Here is an 18203-nt window from a genome sequence, read left to right on the forward strand (position 1 = left end):
TTATGGTTACAGAATAAATAGCTGTTCTTAGTGTGGAGGGGACGGAGGAGGACACATCAGATTCATTTCTGTTTGTCAGAGAAGCCACTCTTGTTTAGTAGAAGTTTTATCAGATACCTCCCACATTTGAAGCTGTGTCTGACTCACCTGTGGGACAGGGTTGATACACAGTATTCTCTTCATCCTGCTAGCTTGTACAGGTTACCAGCAAAATCATATCTAAAAGTGATTCCATTTTCAAATTGATATCACACGTTAACTTAAAATTGTAAGATGTGTAGAAAATACTTGATCTGGTCTTTTTATTAAAGAAGTGTTCTTTTTTTTCTTGGCTTTTGGGAGTTGAGGATAAAAAAAGTGAATCTTGGTTTTGAGGCTGACTTAGGTTACTCTGCATTTAGCTATGTCATTTTTAATGTGCTTCTGAGATATCCTCAGATTTACAAATACGTGTAACATTTTTTTTGTTTCATGTTTCACCAAATGTGTGTATTTGTGATACACTAATATTTTTAATTTAGAATAAATCACTCCAACAATGCAATAGTAAAACCCCCTGAGATGACGCCTCAGGCTGCAGCTAAGGAATTAGAAGAAGTAATGAAGCGAGTACGAGAGGCACAGTCATTTATCTCAGCAGCTATTGAACCAGGTAAGGCCATATCCTTGCAGTTTAAATATCATAGAGCCTTAGAACTGGAAGGAATTGTAGAAATCGTATTGTTCAGTTCCTTCATTTTACCATTGAGAAGACTGAAACTCAAGAAATAGTAAGTGGCTTGCTCAAAGAATGATTTAGTATGAATTGTGTTTTCTTGTAATACTAAATTAAAGCAAAAGAGTTACTTAGAAACTTTGTGAGCACAATCAGTGTCCAGAACTGATTTGCCTGAAAGCAAAGTATGAATAATATTGTGAAGCTAAAAAAAGAGTAAGTACACTAAAAATGTTACAATTAAGCAGGTTTACATTCTTTGTAAATTTTAATTCTAATGCTAGAGAAACCATGATTTAGAAAATGTGCAGATAAGTTTTAGCAGGGTAAAGGAGTCTATTCTAAAGTGTTTTTACCTTTGAGCAGATAAATAAGAATCCAATTTAAAATATTTTACCTTTGAGTAGATTTTCTGAGATAATACTTGGTACTTAAAACTTCAATTCTAGCAAAATAAATAGAGGAAGGCATTAAATTCACTGTCATAGGAATTACAGACGTGTTTTAATCATACATTATGGCAGCAACAAAATACTACGAACAGCTGTTTATAATCATCTGGTTTATATGTACTGCTGCAGGGTGGCTGCACTCAACGAGTTTATGCAATGACTTTCTTGGATGTTACTGAAGGATAATTGCACAGGAGGAGGATGTGCAGAGAGTAGGCCCCTTGCACTATATATGTGGTACATTCCACTTGTGCCTAATTATTAATTGGGATCTTTAATTGTTCTGAGCTTACACTGCAAAGTGGTTTTTTCCTCCCAGAGTCTGGAAAGAGCAATGAAAGAAAAGGCGGTCGATCTCGTTCCCACAGTCGCTCAAAGTCCAGGTCTAGCTCAAAATCCCATTCTAGAAGGAAAAGATCACAATCAAAACACAGGTGAGAATTTCTTAACACCATATTTTAGTGTTTCTTTTTAGTTTTTATTTTAAAAAGGATTTTAAGAAGTTTTGTCAAAAATACAAGAATTCAGAATGAAATTTGTAAATTAGTGTTTGCCTGAAAGTGTGGTTACCATTAACTATTGCTCTGATCATAATACTGTAATAATAATGGAACTTTGTCTAATTGTTAATTTTAATGTTTCAACTAATTTTCAGGGGTTTTTGTTTTTTGTTTTTCTTTTAGGGGGTCCGGTCGTGGGGCCTGAACTCTGGGCCTGGGCGCTGTGCCTCAGCTCTCCAGCTCAAGGCTAGCGCTCTACCACTTGAGCCACAGCACCACTTCCGGCTTTTTTTTCTTTTTGCTTATGTGGTGCTGAGGAATCGAACTCAGGGCCTCAGGCATGCAAGGCAAGCGCTCTACCACTGAGCCACTTTCCCAGCCCCTAATTTTCAGTTTTTGAAGTTGAGTTTCTATCTAAAGATTAGCTTTTTTATTTTTCTTAAATGAGTCTTTACACAGCAGTGGCAAATCTGTTTACATTCTTATCTGGAAACAAGGGAACATGTTTAGTGGCTAATGCTGAAAATAGTGTTCAAGTTGCAGCTGTTTTGTCATCTTTTCCTAGTCTTCTCTAGGACTTTTTAACCTCCAGTGCTGTATCAAATGGAGCACTTTAGCACCTTGGTACTTTTGGGGGTTAGAGCTTCCTCTGTCCACTTTTAGGCATGAAACTTCAAGAGTAACTTGTAACCTTGGTACTGTTGTTGTGCTGTGCTTAAACTCTTGTTTCTGTCATTTATTTGGTTTATGATCATAGCGCCCAGGCCAAGAGTTAAAGGCTGCCTGACCAAATCAAAAAAAAAAAATCTGATTTTGATATTTGTGAGAGTACTTTCATATAAGTGTACCTATATAGCTAGTATTAGAAAATAGTAGCTCTTGGCACATGTGTGTCAAGTACATAGATACATGTATGTTCTTTTTGGTCAGCAATCCTGTTTTTACATATGCATTTAGAAACATGTAATCTTAACAAGTTCCTAAACAGATATAAAAGAAGATGCATTCTTTTTTAAAAGAAAGAGGGAAAATCTCTTACTGAAAAATATTGGATATAAGGATCTTAACCTGGAAGGAGCCTCTTAGGCTCCAGGAGTCAGGGATGGTAACAGGCCTTTCTTGGCTTCCCTCCCCTGCCAGGGGCAGCTGGAATTCCTCAAGTCTTGCTCTACCTCTAGACCTAGCAGGGGTCTTGCTCTTGAGCCAACCATATGTACTTTTTCAGCCTTTTCCAATACTTCTATACCTGTTCTTCACCAGATACAAAACCACAGCCATGTGGGAGCTCACAGAGTTTCATTCAACAGAATTTCTAGTTCCTAAAAGGAAAGAAGCAGAGAAGGTTGGATAAGGGGCACTAAAATACCCTTAAATGGGAGGAATATGTTCTTAAGTTCCACACTGCAGTGGGATGGTTTTAGTTTATGAGTTTATTATACCTTTTACAAAGAATTAGAGGAGTTGGAATTTTAAATTCCCATTTGATTACTACATATTGTATATGTATTTTATCACACTGTATCCCACAAATGTGTAAACTTTTTCAATTAAGGAAAGATTGGTATGATTTACGCTCCCTTTCGCCATTGTTCCTTCCCCTTATGATGGTAAGAGAGAGGAAGATTTTTCTTGTGATGATGTTTCTGGCTAGGACTTGGGAATTATGTTTCTACATTGTTCAAATTTTGATTTTTTCTTCAGAGAGATAGTGTTAGAAAATGTGGGAATGTAGATACTATACAGAGTGGTTACAGTGTCGTAAGGTAATGAGTACATTTCCTATTGAGCATTGTTAATCCCCTCCTTTGTTTGTCCCCTACTGTCCCTCCCCCCGCCCCAAGTTTGTTTTCAACATAGTGTCTTGTATGTCATCATTTCAATGGGTCAGTCTGTATCCTTGTTTCATCATTTTGTTTTTTCCCTTCCCCTCCCCAAATTAGAAAAATGTATATACAAGATGCAGGGTACTGGAGTCAAATACAGTGACAATAGGGTTTATATCATGGGGGAAGAACATATTAAAAAAAAACCCACGTTGTACATTAAAAACAACAGCAACAAAGAAAAAAACCTCTTGTGTCCCTATCTTGGGGTTCATTTCTCTTAACATCAGTATGGTAAGAGTGTTGTATTTTTAAGTCAGCTTTATAGACCAGCATAGGAACTATAAGACATTTTACTATGTTTTAATGAAAAGCAACTAACTTAGAACACGACAGTAAGTTACTATTTATTTATAATTTAAAAGTATAATTTTACAAATTATAAAGAATGAAAAAACTACTAGTGATAATGTATCTTTGTCTTTGGCTAGATTATCCCTACTCTTTTCTTTGGTTTGGGTTTTTTTTTAGCTGTATTTTTTTTGTCTTCTCATTTTTGGTACTGGGGATCGAACCCAGGATGTTGCACTTGCTAGGCAAGCGCTTTGCCACTGAGCTACATCCCAGCCCTAGATTATCCCTACTCTTGATTACATTTAGCATTCATAATCACAAAATTGTTGGTAGGTAAGATAGAGCTGAAACTAAAATGCAATTTCTTTTGGGCAGTGGATTTTGAACTCTAAATCTAATTGGTAAAGTAGAAAGCAAGTGATTGGTCCAGCCTATGCTTAGGTTTTTGGTTGTTGTGTTTTTTTTTTTTTTTTAAGTTTCAAGCTAGGTGCCATTGGCTCACACTTGTAATCCTAGCTACTCAGAAGGCTAGGTCTGAGGATTATGCTTTGAAGCCAGTTGGAGAAGGAAAGCCCAGGAGACTTAACTCCAATTAAGCACTAAAAAAGCCAGAGTTGGAACTGTGACTCAAGTGGCAGAGCACTAGCCTTGGGCAAAAAAACCCTCAGGGACAGCACCCAGACCATAAATAAATTCAACCCCAAGACTGGCACCAAAAAAAGAAAAGAAAAGAAGTTCCTTTGTTTGATTAATGTTAGAAATTAACTGCTTTGAGGAAAATAAAGCAAGAATTTATATTTTAGCATAGTTTACTAGACTAGAAATCTTTAAACTTTAAGTACATAAAAGCAAAGGCACTTTAAAAGATTACTTTTTATTACTTAGCCTTTGGTGGCTCATACCTGTAATCCTAGCTACTCAGATGGCTGAGATATGAAGATTTTGGTCCAAAGTCAAGCCTGGTTGGGAAAAATCCATGTTTCTTATCTCCAAATAACTCCAAAAAGCTGGAAGTAGAGCTGTGTGGCACATCTATTCTTGAGCAAAAAAAGCTCAGGTACGGCTCCCAGGCTCTGAGTTTAAGCCCCAGAACTCTTACCAAAAAGAAAACCACACACACGCACGCACGCACACACGCACACGCGTACTGGGGCATGGCTCAAGTGGTAAGCATTTACCTAGCAAGAACAAGGCCCTAAGTTCAAGTCTCAGTCCTACCAAGAAAAAAGAATGTGATATCAAGATTTTTTTAAAATTAAAGCTGTATAATAGACAAATTGTTGAAAATTATCTGTAGGGAAATAAATTTTGACTAAGAATATGTATTAAAAGTTTTCACCAAGCACCATTGGCTGAAGCTTGTAATCCTAACTACTAAGGAAGTTGAGGTCTGAGGATTGCAATTCGAAGCCATTTCAGGCAGGAAAGTCCATAAGACTCCTTATTTCCAATTAGCCACCCAGAAAAGCCAAGGCAGAGCCAAGCCTTGAACCCTGAATTCAAGGCCCAGGATCAGCGCGCGCGCGCGCGCACACACACACACACACACACACGTAGGTATTCTAGGTTATTAAAAGCATAACCATCAAAATGAGTTTGTTATATAAAAAATACTTAGGAAAAGTTCATTTGACTTGTCTGCAATAAAGATATAATTTAAAATGTATACATTTCGGGGCTGGGAAGGTGGCTCAGTGGTAGAGCACTTGCCTTGCATGCATGAGGCCCTGGGTTCGATTTCTTAGCACCACATAAGCAAAAAGAAACAAAGCTGGAAATGGCGCTGTGGCTCAAGTGGTAGAGCGCTAGACTTGAGCTGAAGAGCTGAGGGACAGCGCCCAGGCCCCGAGTTCAGGCCCCACAACTGGACCCAAAAAAAAAAGTACATATTTCTTTTTTTAATAATCATACTTTGAGCAGTCTCTCCTAGTGCAGCCTTGACCACTGTACAGTTTGGCCCGCCATGTTCTTCTCCCTGGCATTTCAGGCCAGAGCAGCCAGCCTCACTCCCCAGTGGGGAAGACAAATAAGGAATTTGCATAAGTCATCTGTGCAAAATGGTGCTGGAGGAGCCTTATTTGTGCACAGAGATACGCCTGAGAATAACCCAGATATCCCATTTGATTTCACACCAGAAAACTATAAGAGAATAGAAGCAATTGTGAAAAACTATCCAGAAGGACACAAAGCAGCAGCTGTGCTCCCAGTCCTGGATTTAGCCCAAATTCAGCATGGCTGGTTGCCCATATCTGCTATGAACAGGTTGCAGAAGTTTTACAAGTACCTCCAATGAGAGTATATGAAGTTGCAACTTTTTATACAATGCATAATCGAAAGCCAGTTGGAAAATACCACATTCAGGTCTGCACTACCACACCTTGCAGGCTTCCTAACTCTGACAGCATACTGGATGCCATTCAGAAAAAGCTTGAACTGAAGGTTGGGGAGACAACACCTGACAAACTTTTCACTCTTACAGAGGTGGAATGTTTAGGGGCTTGTGTAAATGCACCAATGGTTCAAATAAATGACAACTATTATGAGGATCTGACATGTAAAGATATTGAAGACATTATAGATGACCTCAAAGCTGGCCAAGTTCCAAAACCTGGGCCAAGGAGTGGACGTTTCTTTTGTGAGTCAGCTGGAGGTCTTACCTCTTTGACTGAACCACCTAAAGGTCCTGGATTTGGTGTTCAAGCAGGCCTCTAATTTATGTTAAACTATAAATATGTCACTGGAGAAATAAAGCTCCTACTTTATAAAAAAAAATCATACTTTGAATTAAAGTTTTAAATATTTACTCTGTAAGGCTTTAGGCAATTTTACATACATGGGATTGAGTCCTCATGACACCTATGGGAGATCTAGATGAGAATCTTCCTCTACAGACTAAAATTTAGACAGGATAGGAACTAGTCAGAGCTCACGGTTAGTATGTGTGTGTGTCAGAGCTAAGTTTTAGGGCTGCATTGTCAAAACTCTAAAGCCGGTGAAGCTGTTTACTTTGTTACTAAAGCTGTGTGCATCTAGCTTAATTTCATGTGTAATGATTTTTATTTTCTTGTCTCACTGTTATGAAGTACTGTGATATATTTACTTCCATGTTCTTTTTTTTTTTAATTGTAAAGATACTATACAGAGGGTTACAGTTACATGAGTAAGGTAATGAGTACACTTCCTATTGAGCATTGTTACCCCCTCCATTGTTTTCCCCCTACCATCCCTTCCCTCCCTACCTTCCCCGAGGTTCTTTTTTTTTTTTTTTTGATTGTGATTAAGTGATTACATAATTTTCCGAATTTCACAGTATTGTGGAATAATGATACTCATTTAAAGTCACAAGTTCATTCTAACTTTCCTGGAGCAAATTGTCTATCACAGTCTATAACATATAACGGTGTACACATGTTATACACCATACACCACATTCTATTTTTTTGTGGCAAACTGGTACACACCCACTGAGCCACATAACTCTCTGTCAAGATGAATCATAACCAGATTACAAGCAAACCAAGAGTTAAAGACAGTATATGGTGTGAAAACTTAGGCTAACATAAAAATCTTTAATTTGAGGCATCTAATATTTTGGTGGAAAAGGAAGTCTTTCCTGAAAATATCAACGTAAGTCTGACATAGGAAATAACTATTTAATTCTTTCTGTTTTACACATTGAGACATCTGGTAAAATTTCTAATTAATAAACGAAGAGGGTTTTAAAATATTTATTAATACTATTAGGATAAATGTTTACGATTTCTTATTTGAAAGACGTAACTTTTTTATAGTTGAAGTTCTAAGTTTTGATTTCCTAACATTTGTTTTTCTTCAGAAGTAGATCCCACAACAGATCGCATTCAAGACAGAAAGATAGACGGAGATCTAAGAGCCCACATAAAAAACGCTCCAAGTCAAGAGAGAGGAGGAAGTCAAGGAGTCGTTCACGTTCACGGTGAGCTTCAGAGAAATTATGTATAAGCTGTCATTGGTTTCATGTTTTAAAAATCTGTGTGGTTTATGTTTATGAGAGAAATAAGTTTTTTTTATTATTTTAGTAATCTAGGATTAATACTCATTGTCACTTACTTGAATCTGACTATCATTGTGACTCATGAGGTTTCCAAACTACTTAGCCTGGTAATCACTTCATTCACCAGCTCTGTGTACACCTGAGTTATATAGAAATTTATATGTAGTATCTGTAGCCATTATACATTATTTTGTGTTGGTAATTTTTGAAGGGGGGAGGTCCTTTTTGCATAGAATTATTTTAGTTATGAATTTATTTCTGTTTGTTTTTCAAGGGACAAGAGAAAAGATACACGAGAAAAGCTGAAGGAAAAGGAAAGAGTTAAAGATAGAGACAAAGAAAGAGAAAAAGAGAGAGAAAGGGAAAAGGAGCGTGAAAAAGAGAAGGAACGGGGCAGGAACAAAGATAAAGACCGAGACAAAGAACGGGAAAAAGACAAGGAAAAGGATAGAGAGAAAGAGCGGGAAAAAGAACATGAAAAGGAACGAGACAAAGAAAAAGAAAAGGAGCAGGACAAAGAAAAGGAGCGTGAAAAGGACAAAGCCAAAGAGGTAGATGAAAAAAGGAAGAAGGATAAGAAGTCCAGAACACCACCCAGAAGTTACAATGCCTCCAGACGATCTCGTAGTACCAGCAGGTTTGATAATAATTAATGTTTTTCACTAAGCGGTTTATTAATGACAAATGGGAACTTAGAGTTTAGCCAAAGAGAAAAGATAAACTGAAAATGGTACCAGTCTTTTCTCGGAACATTTCCCCTAATTGCAAACTGAATAGTTCTTGAGAAGGATTGCTACAGTACTGAATCTGTGAGAAAGGAGGTGATGTTGGACAAGATAATTGAAAATTTTTAGCTGTGTTTTACAGTACACTATTTCAACACAGGTGATTATTGTAATTATTTTCTTGGAGGATAGGATGTCACTGTAGGTATTCAAAAATACTAAAATTTAAACTATAAGATGTTTATGTATATAGTAATATATGAAATTACATATATATCTAAATTGAACTACTGGTCTATTATTCTTTGAAGTAGCGTGGTAAATTTTAACAGGCAAAAATGATTTATTTTATTTATTTTTTTATTGTGAACATACTGTACAGAGGGGTTACAATTACATGGGCAAGATAATGAGTACATTTCTTATCAAGCATTGCAGCCAAAAATGATTTTTTAAAGTAGTTTCGTAGTCACCTGGATTAATATTTTATCTTTCATGTTGCGTGTATAGCACTGAAATGTTGATTGTCCTTTGTCAGCTTAGCTGTTTGTCTTAAGACCTTTGAGTTTACCAACAGGTGCCCTGCCATCGGGTGGCAGCACGTTGCCATAGGAAGGAAGGCTGCAGAAGACAACCTTCCCCAGAGTCATCTAAACCTATGAAACCATGACTCAACTGGAATTTCTTAACTTGTTAAATTGTCTCATAAAGATGTTAAAAAAATACAGCAAATATTAATGATGAGTTTTCATTGAAAACAATTAAGGAAGATGTTTCCTGGTTTTTAAATTTGTGCTTTTACAATTTATTAATAGCCTTTAATATTAAAAGATAAGAGGTAATGTCAGACTTTCGTTGGGTACTTTACTATGTGCCAAATACTATGTCTACTGACTTTTTCATGTCTCATCTTACTTAATTCTCACAACAGCTTATTAGAAGACTTATAGGAAACTGAAGGTTAAGCTTCACACTTAATAGAAAAGCACTCTGCCTCTTGAGTTATATCTCCAGCCCTTTTTTTTACGCTCTTTAAAAAAATTAGATATTTAAAAAAATTTAAATTCGTTTTTATTATAATAAAGGGAGATGTAGGGGCTGGGAAGGTGGGTCAGTGGTAGAGCACTTGCCTTGCATGCCTTAGGCCTTGGGTTCGATTCCTCAGCACCACATAAGCAAAAAGAAAAAAGCCGGAAGTGGCGCTGTGACTCAAGTGGTAGAGTGTTAGCCTTGAGCTGAAGAGCTGAGGGACAGCGCCCGGGCCCAGAGTTCAGGCCCCACGACCGAACCCCCCCCCCCAAAAAAAAGGGTGATGTACAGGGGTTACCATTTCATAAGTCAAGTAATGAGTACATTTCCCTTTTTATTTGTTTTTTTGTTTTGCTGGTCCTAAAGCAAAACTCTGGGCCTGAGCACTGTCCCTAAGCTGCTTTTGTCCAAGGCTAGCACTCTATCATTTGAGCCATAGCACCACTTCGGGCTTTTTCTGAGTAGTTGATTGGAGTCTCATGGACTTCTTTGCCCTGGCTGGCTTTGAACCATGATCCTCAGATCTCAGCCTCCTGAGTAGCTAGGATTACAGGCACAAGACACCAGTGCCCAGCTGAGGACATTTCTTTTTGACCATTTGCACTATCATCCAATGCTTTTTTATTCTGATTATTTTTCAGATAGTGTCTTGTTTTTTGTTTCAGGCAGGTCCATACCACAATTCTTCTGTTGAAATTGGGTCTCATGAATTTTTCTGTCCAGGATAGCCTGGATCTGCATTGCTCCCAGTATTTACCTCCCAAGTAGCCACCATAGTTTTTAAACTATTTGGTATTTATTGCTTACCTTGCCATATTTAGATTCTGATTATTAAGTTTGTAGATAGCAATAATAGTGGGAATGGCAATTTTTCTATAAAACAGTAATTTTCCTACCTTTTTTTTTTGAGATACTGAATACTAATTCACAGAAAGTTTGTTCCACAGAGGGCAGCAAGAAGCATAGTTAGATGCATGACTAAGGACCTATAGGAAAAACATAAATTATTAAGGAAGATTTAACTTGAAAATATGAGACATCAATTATTGTTTATGTGTAACATAAAAATGAGATCCTATACCCTTTCTCGTTTCAAGTCTTACATGATGGTTTTTTAAGTCTGTATAATTTATGGTTTATATTTTAACCTTCACTGAAATCAGATAATAGTACATATTTATAAAGAATGTGAATTGAACTGGCCTTTAAGGGTGTTAGAGATGTAGCTTAGAGGTAAAGTGTTTATCTTGAAGGAGGTCCCTTCAAGTGACTCTTAGCACCAAAAAGGCAGGGTGGGGGGTGTTAAAGTACACATAAGGAGGAGTGGTACTTTTATGAAATTCTAGCACTTGAGTGGTTAAGGGAATCAAATTATGAGTTTGAGGCTAGCTTGGGCTATATCTTAAGATCCTGTCTAAATTAATAAACAGGCTTCTTAAGAATACTACTTATTTGAGAGTATCAAGGTCTCTTTTACATTTATATACACATACACACTTAAAAAGAAATTTTAAGGCAGTGCCAGGGTTTGAACCAAGTCTTATGCTAGCTTGGCTGACATTCTACCAGTGAACCACCCTTTCAGCCTTGTTCTGCACTGATTATTGAAGTAGGGTCTTGCTTTTGCCCAGGTCTGAGCCTAGACTACCATCTCTGCCTATTTTACTCTTGCTGCTGTAGCTTGGATGACAATTAAACCATACCCAGCTACAAAGTGAGAAAGAATCATGAATGTATGTTAAGCTAGTGCTTAAGTCTCAGTCTTTCTGATCTCCTCTCCTAAGGAACTAGGATTATAGGTGTGATCCAGTGGTGCCCAACTTTCTTTTACATTTTTTACACTACTGTTTTTTTACCCAGTTGTGATTTTTAAAAATGACATTTCTGACTTGTAGGGAAAGGCGGAGGAGGAGAAGCAGGAGTTCTTCCAGATCACCAAGAACATCAAAAACCTTAAAAAGAAAATCTTCTAGGTCTCCATCCCCTAGGAGGTAGGTTGATAATAAGAAATAATTTAAAAAAAACAATTTGGCTCTATACATGAGAGTTTATTTCTTGGCTTTCTTCTGCAGACCTTTGATTCTTACACTAGTATCACATTTTCAGTTATTGTAATTTTACAGTTATTTTGAAATCAAGAAAAGTCTTCCAGCTTTTTATTTTTTTATTTTAAACATTGTTATGGTCTTTTGCAGATCCATCAGGATTCCATATGAATTTTAGAATGTTTTTCTGTATCTGTAAACCAATGCTATTGGTATTTTTTTCTTTATATATTGGGGTTTGAACTCAGAGCCTGTCACTTGTTGGCTGGAGGAGTACCATTTGAGCCATATCTCCACCCTGACTTTTTGCTTAGTAATTAGGAGATGGAGTCTTGCAGATTTTTCTGACAGGACTGGCCTCAAACTGTGATTCCTTCCTTGTCTGTTTCCTGCTTCAATAGGTTTATAGGCTTGAGTTACCAACACCTGGCTGCTATTGGAATATTGATAGTGATTGCATTGAGAGAATACATTGCTCTTGGTTGGTATTTTAATCTTAACAATATTTAAATCTTATTTATGTGTTTCAGCACTGTGTTATCTTTTCCAGTGTACAATTTTTTGCTCTTTCATTAAGTTTTTATTTCAGCCTTTTTTTGTCTTCAGTTACTTTTCATATCTTTTCCTATCCTTTTCTCTTCCCTTTCCCTGTGTCTGCCAATGGCAGTTTGGGTATTTATAACATTGCACAGGGGCTGGGAAGGTGGCTCAGTGGTAGAGTGCTTGCCTTGCTTGCATGAGGCCCTGGGTTCGATTCCTTAGCACCACATAAGCAAAAAGAAAAAAAAAGCCAGAAGTGGCGCTGTGGCTTAAGTGGTAGAGCTAGCCTTGAGCTGAAGAGCTGAGGAACAGCGCCTAGGTCCAGAGTTCAGGCCCCAGGACCGGCCCCCCTCCCCCCCAAAAAAAATATTGCACAATAAAGGCTAATAACTGCAGACAGCTCACAAGAAGCATATGTGTCTGTCTAGTCATGTACCTAATAACTTTGTGGCCTTTGGGCCAGATGTTTCCTATGAGAAGGCTAGTGATATAATAATAGGTTATTTGAACTTTGCTAGTGGTCATTCAGCTCTGCCTAGAACTACATCTGGTTCTTTATTTTTGTTTTTCCTTCTTTAGTCCATTTTATTCCCATATTGCTTTGAAAAATACATAAGAAAATACTGTACAATTATATCTAATCCACGGGTGATTGTATCCAGGATTTCCTATGGATACCAAAATCCATGGATGCTCAACCTTTACACAAAGTGATATATTTATAAATGATGTACACCATCCTCTTGGGAACTTTTTCATCTCCAGATTATATATAATGCCTAATACAATGTAAATTCTATGTAAACGATTGTTATATTATTTTAGAGACAAGAAAAAATATCAAGGCTAGGACTATCATTCAGTGGTAGAATGCATGTTCTCAGTACCACCAAAAAAATACATAGTACAGATGCAACTTTTTTTTTTTGTCCAGTCCTGGGGCTTGAACGCAGGGCCTGGCCACTGTCCCAGAGTTTCTTTCACTCAAGGCTAGCACTGTACCAGTTGAGCCACAGTGCCACTTCTGGACTTTTCTGTTTATGTGGTACTGAGGAATGGAATCCAGGGCTTCATGCATGCTAGGCAAGCACTTTACCATTAAGCCACATATTCAGCCCAGATGCGTCTTTATTCCCATATATTTTTGATTTGTTGTTAATTGAATCTATGGATTCTGTTAAATCCACAGATACAAGCCAACTGTATTTGGTCTTATTTTTGTCCTTATCCCAGTAGATAAATAAATCTTGAATATTTAAAAAGTAATACAAACTGACAGTGTGTCATGTTTTATGTGAACACATTGTGGTTGCCGCAAAATGATATGTATCTGTAAAAAACGAATTGAGCTAAAGAGTACAGGTCAGATCATAGGCTCCCTATCCCATTTTTTTTTTTCAAACCATTTTAATAGTATCATTTGTAGTGGATTATTTTAGAGATCTTGTATTAGATAAGGGTATTTAGTCAATACAATAGGTAGTTTTTTATAATTTTACTGACATATTTCAATATTCTTACAGTCGAAATAAGAAAGACAAAAAGAGAGAAAAAGAAAGGGACCATATCAGTGAAAGAAGAGAAAGAGAACGTTCAACGTCCACTAGGAAAAGTTCTAATGACAGAGATGGGAAGGAGAAGCTGGAGAAGAACAGCACCTCAGTTAAAGTAAGGAGCAATCAGGACCTGGGCATAAAATAACTGAGATTGTTTTTAAACTGCAAGCTTTTTGAAGCAGCTGTATCCTGTGTATTGCTAGTGTCGTTAAATATTATTAATATTTATTAACAATTTTTAAAATTAAAATTTAAAGACAGTATTTGTGCAATTGTATTCTTTAGAGAATTCAGAAAGTGGCATACAATAAGAAAATTTTTTTATAAAATCTACAGCTAATAAATACATTTGGCTAAGATTTCTTCCTGATGCCATTTTCCTCAGTATATACATTTTTGCAAATTTGACGAGGCTTTCTGTTACTGCTTTTGTAACATATAGCTAAAGTCAGGTTTGTTGAATAATACATAGTTGAAAGCCATTTTCCACCAAGCAAACTTTTTCTTGGATATTTTAAATACTTACGGAATTGTATCTGTTTACTATCCTTAAGGCATATTTATATTTGTACATCGTGAGTTCTAAAATTATGTAATTTTTACTTTCATTGCAGAGGTTTGTTGCCATCACTGGTGATAACAGTAATATCTATTGAATGTGTATTCAATATGTGCCACATATTCTTTGTTCTAATTTAAGCTGAGGGCAGAATTAGGCCTGTTTTAGTCTTTCCTGATAGGATTTTCTCCATTCTCCTATTTTTATTTCTCATTGCATCTTTTTTTTTTTTTAACTATTTTTTTTTTGCGGGGGGGGGCTTTTCTGTTTTGGTACTGGGGATCAAACCCAGGACATTGCACTTTCTAGGCAAGTGTTTTGCACTGAGCTACATCCCAGCCCTCTCATTGGATCTGTAAAACAGTTTCTTTTTTTTTTCTCCATTCCTGGGGCTTGAACTCTGGGCCTGAGCACTGCCCCTAAGCCTCTGTGCTCAATGCTAGTGCTCTCTCACTTGAGCCACAGCTCCACTTCCAACTTTTTCTGAGGAGTTTATTGGAGATAAGCATCTCACAGACTTTGCTACCCAGGCTGGCTTTGAACAGTGATCCTTAGATCTCAGCCTCGTGAGTAGCTGGGATTACAGGTATGAGCCACTGGCACCCAGCTGAAAGCAGTTGCATTGTTTCAATAGATTTAGCTCCTGTTCATAGGTCTTCCGTAACCATTCATTCTACACTTGCAATTTTTGTTTCACTTATTTTAATTTCTGTGGATTGTCCATCTTTTGAAGAAAGCAGAAAGGGCAAATTTTGATAGCTTTTTACATGCTTCTTTTTGTATATGTGCCAGTCCTGAGGCTTGGACTCAGGGCCTGGGGGCTGTCCCTGAGATTTTGTGCTCAATGCCAGCACTGCCATTTAAGCCACAGCTCCACTTCCAGCTTTTCAGTGGTTACTTGGAGATAAGAGTTTTATGGACTAGCCTGCCCAGGCTGGCTTCCCATTGCCATCCTTAGATGTCAACCTAAGTTGAGTAGCTACTATTTTAGGCATGAGCCATTAACACACAGATACATACATTTTTAGTGGAAGAAAAGACTCCAGTTTTATTTATTCCCCAAAGATGAAGTTACATCATTTAGTGAAAATAGGCAGGTTGAAAGTAGTAAATATGTACTTTAATATTGTAGGAGAAAGAGCACAATAAAGAACCAGATTCAAGTGTGAGCAAAGAAGTAGATGACAAAGATGCACCAAGGACTGAGGAAAGCAAAGTACAACAGAATGGGAATTGTCAGCCAAATGAAGAGAGCCTCACTACCAAAACAGAAGTGGTATAGGACTAATGTACCTTTACAGTCAACGCTGGAATAAAATCCAAAGCTTTCCATTCTCTCAGCAAGACGTAAACAGCAAGGAAACCTAATGGAGTATAAAGATAGGCTCTAAAGCTTCTCCACCTCTTAGTTGATGTTGTGAACATCTTGTTACTGAGTAAGAAAATAAAGCATGGACAACATGAAAATACCAGATGTTACCCAAACTCATCATCTAAAATCTGTACATTTCCATGATGGCTGACACACTTGTGTGGTTTGTTAGTGTTTGCCAAGAACCATTGCAAACAAATTAAACATCAAAGATCCACCTTTCTATTTTCCCTAAAGACTTGAGATAAGCATTGGAGACTCTTTAAAAAATGCTAGTTACTGAATTTTGTATTGTTTTACTTTTTTTAAAAAAAGTTCAATATATATAGGTTGATGTGCTTGAAATCGGTGCAGATATATATACACACACTTGTAAGTGCAAAGTATGTAAGATGTTTTAACAATTACTTCACAGGATTTACAGTGATTGTGGTAAATTCTCACTATTGTGTTTTCTTTTGCTCACTGCTTAGGACAGCAGTTTTTCTTTAAATAGTTTTACAGATTAAAGTTACTTAAATAAGTGGATTATAAAACAACTGACAATGCATGCTACTGTTCTCTTTCAAAAAGGAAGAGCAACTGTGCTGAATACTAAAAAAATATATTAGTATTCAGTGTTTAGAGTCAACGGGTCTACCCACACAGTAACAGTTTCTTTTAGAAGTTTCTTGATATTTCCAAGTTTATTATGAGTACTATTGCAGTGTATTTTTTCAGCAGTAGGTGGCAAAGGAAACTGGGTTTTCAAAATGGGCTATGGAGCACAAGCTGAAGCTTTAGTGCCTTCTACAATGTGGTATACTGTTTCTAGAGTTTTATATGTGTTAGTCATTCTCAATTCATATGTAATCTAAATGGTTACTCTATTGACACCCATAGAGAAGCATATAAGTGGTATGCAGAAGAGCTTACTTAGAGAAGTCCTGTTTTGAAGACTTTAGGGTTTAATTAAACAATTCAGTTTTGGGACCATCTGTTTTATACTGTGATAATTGAAAATGAACATGCTTTTATTTTCCTCAAATCAAACCATTTAGTTGACTATTTTGGATGGCCTTAATTATTACCTCTCAATCATATTCTCATAAGTGATATGTAGAAATTATATTTAAAGGGAGGACTAGGAATATACAGGATCTTGTTTTATGTTTAAAGATGCATTTACTTGAGTTTAAAATATAGGTCATCCATCATTATTAGGCTTGCTTTTCACAGAAAAGTATTTAAACGACAACAGTGCTAAAGTTTTCTCCCCAAACTATTACCTGTAGTCTCTGAACTCTTTGCATTGTTACATTTCCAAAAAAGTGATAAATTAGCATGTTAAAAAAATCAAGTATAATTATTTTAATGCAGTCTAATACAATCAAATTACTCAGTTGCCTTACCTCATGGGATGAGTTATAGATTTAAAGCTAAGTAGCACATAAGTTACTTGGTTTCAACTTGAGTTTTAATGTTAATACTGTTGAAACTTTTAAGCATTTGGTGGAGAATGGAAAGAGTTGCCCTTTTTGCAAGTAATGAAGCCTGATTTGATTATGAAGCTGCTTAATCATCTTCATGTGTTCAGAATTACTGTGTTTTTTTCACTGTGTACATTAAAATTTTAGAAAATGCTTTACTATGTAAAGTATAAATGGTCATTGTAATCATTCAGCCACATATGTTGGCTGGTAAACAGCTTATTCTGATATAAGAATGCTTGGATGCATATGGGAAGATTGTGAAGGATTGTGTGTCTTACATCAACAGCTGTCTTATTTATGATATGTAAGTAGAATAGAGCATATGTTTGAATCTTTGTTATTTTTCAGTACCATTTCTCTAATAAAGCTAAGTATTTTAGAGGAAAGTTATTTGTTTATGCATTTCATAAACCATCTAACTTCATTTTGCTCTTGTTTTAGTTGTTACAGAGATTGTTTTGGGAGGGTGCATGTTTGTGTGGGGACTATAAAAAATCTTTTAAAATTTAAGTGTATTCTTGTACTCTGGATCTTCATTAAAATATTTTTTATGTTGGAAGTTAATATTTAATTTGATTCCTACTGCTTTTTTGTTGTTGTTGCTGATAATTTATTCAGCACTAAAATAATCATACCAATCATGAAGAACTGATAGTTAACGTTGAAAATGGACAGGAACATAAGAGATCTAGAAAGTGAAATTAGGTTTGTATGTAGGATTTGACTTTTACATGGAAGCAAAGCTCTTTAGGTCTAGAGGTGCAAGTGTGTATGAGAGATATAGATAGACTTTTTTTCTCTGTTGTTCACTTAGACTTGGTAAGTTTCCATTTCTTTCAGGGTATTTTAGTTTTTCTTTAAGACTATCCTTTCTCATCCAAGGTATATGTCAGGAAAACTTGAGGTAGTTCCCAGGTGACAGCCTGGTAACGGGGTAACTTGTCTTTCTCACAGTTCTGAACCATTTGTGTTGGTGCCCTCTCTTATTCTGACTTTTTAGCAGTGCACACTAATTGATAACATCAGGT

The 18203-nt window shown here is 36.5% G+C and overlaps 2 protein-coding genes across 6 annotated transcripts in view; both read left to right on the forward strand.

Moving 5' to 3' along the window:
• The window catches only part of Srek1 (splicing regulatory glutamine/lysine-rich protein 1), a 38358-nt gene extending 20612 nt beyond the window's left edge, over nt 1-17746 (forward strand). For 3 of the 5 annotated variants that reach the window (XM_013015862.1, XM_013015863.1, XM_013015865.1), the window contains 7 exons: nt 522-652; nt 1487-1601; nt 7680-7799; nt 8152-8514; nt 11527-11622; nt 13740-13884; nt 15464-17746. In XM_013015862.1, coding sequence (XP_012871316.1) covers nt 522-652; nt 1487-1601; nt 7680-7799; nt 8152-8514; nt 11527-11622; nt 13740-13884; nt 15464-15613 — 1120 coding nt within the window. In that variant the 3' untranslated portion in view covers nt 15614-17746. Of the gene's footprint in view, nt 1-521; nt 653-1296; nt 1602-7679; nt 7800-8151; nt 8515-11526; nt 11623-13739; nt 13885-15463 lie in introns of those variants that run through there. The other 2 variants (XR_001175052.1, XM_013015866.1) reach the window with 2 other exon arrangements.
• Nucleotides 5769-6608, forward strand: LOC105985364 (NADH dehydrogenase [ubiquinone] flavoprotein 2, mitochondrial-like). Its single transcript, XM_013015869.1, is given in 2 exon segments — nt 5769-6102; nt 6105-6608. Coding segments are annotated over 2 exon segments (747 nt in total). The 5' UTR covers nt 5769-5807; the 3' UTR covers nt 6557-6608.
• Nucleotides 17747-18203: the final 457 nt, after the last annotated feature.

This window comes from Dipodomys ordii, unplaced genomic scaffold (assembly GCF_000151885.1).
Source record: "Dipodomys ordii isolate 6190 unplaced genomic scaffold, Dord_2.0 Scaffold28, whole genome shotgun sequence".
In the NCBI taxonomy this organism is placed as follows: Eukaryota; Metazoa; Chordata; class Mammalia; order Rodentia; family Heteromyidae; genus Dipodomys; species Dipodomys ordii.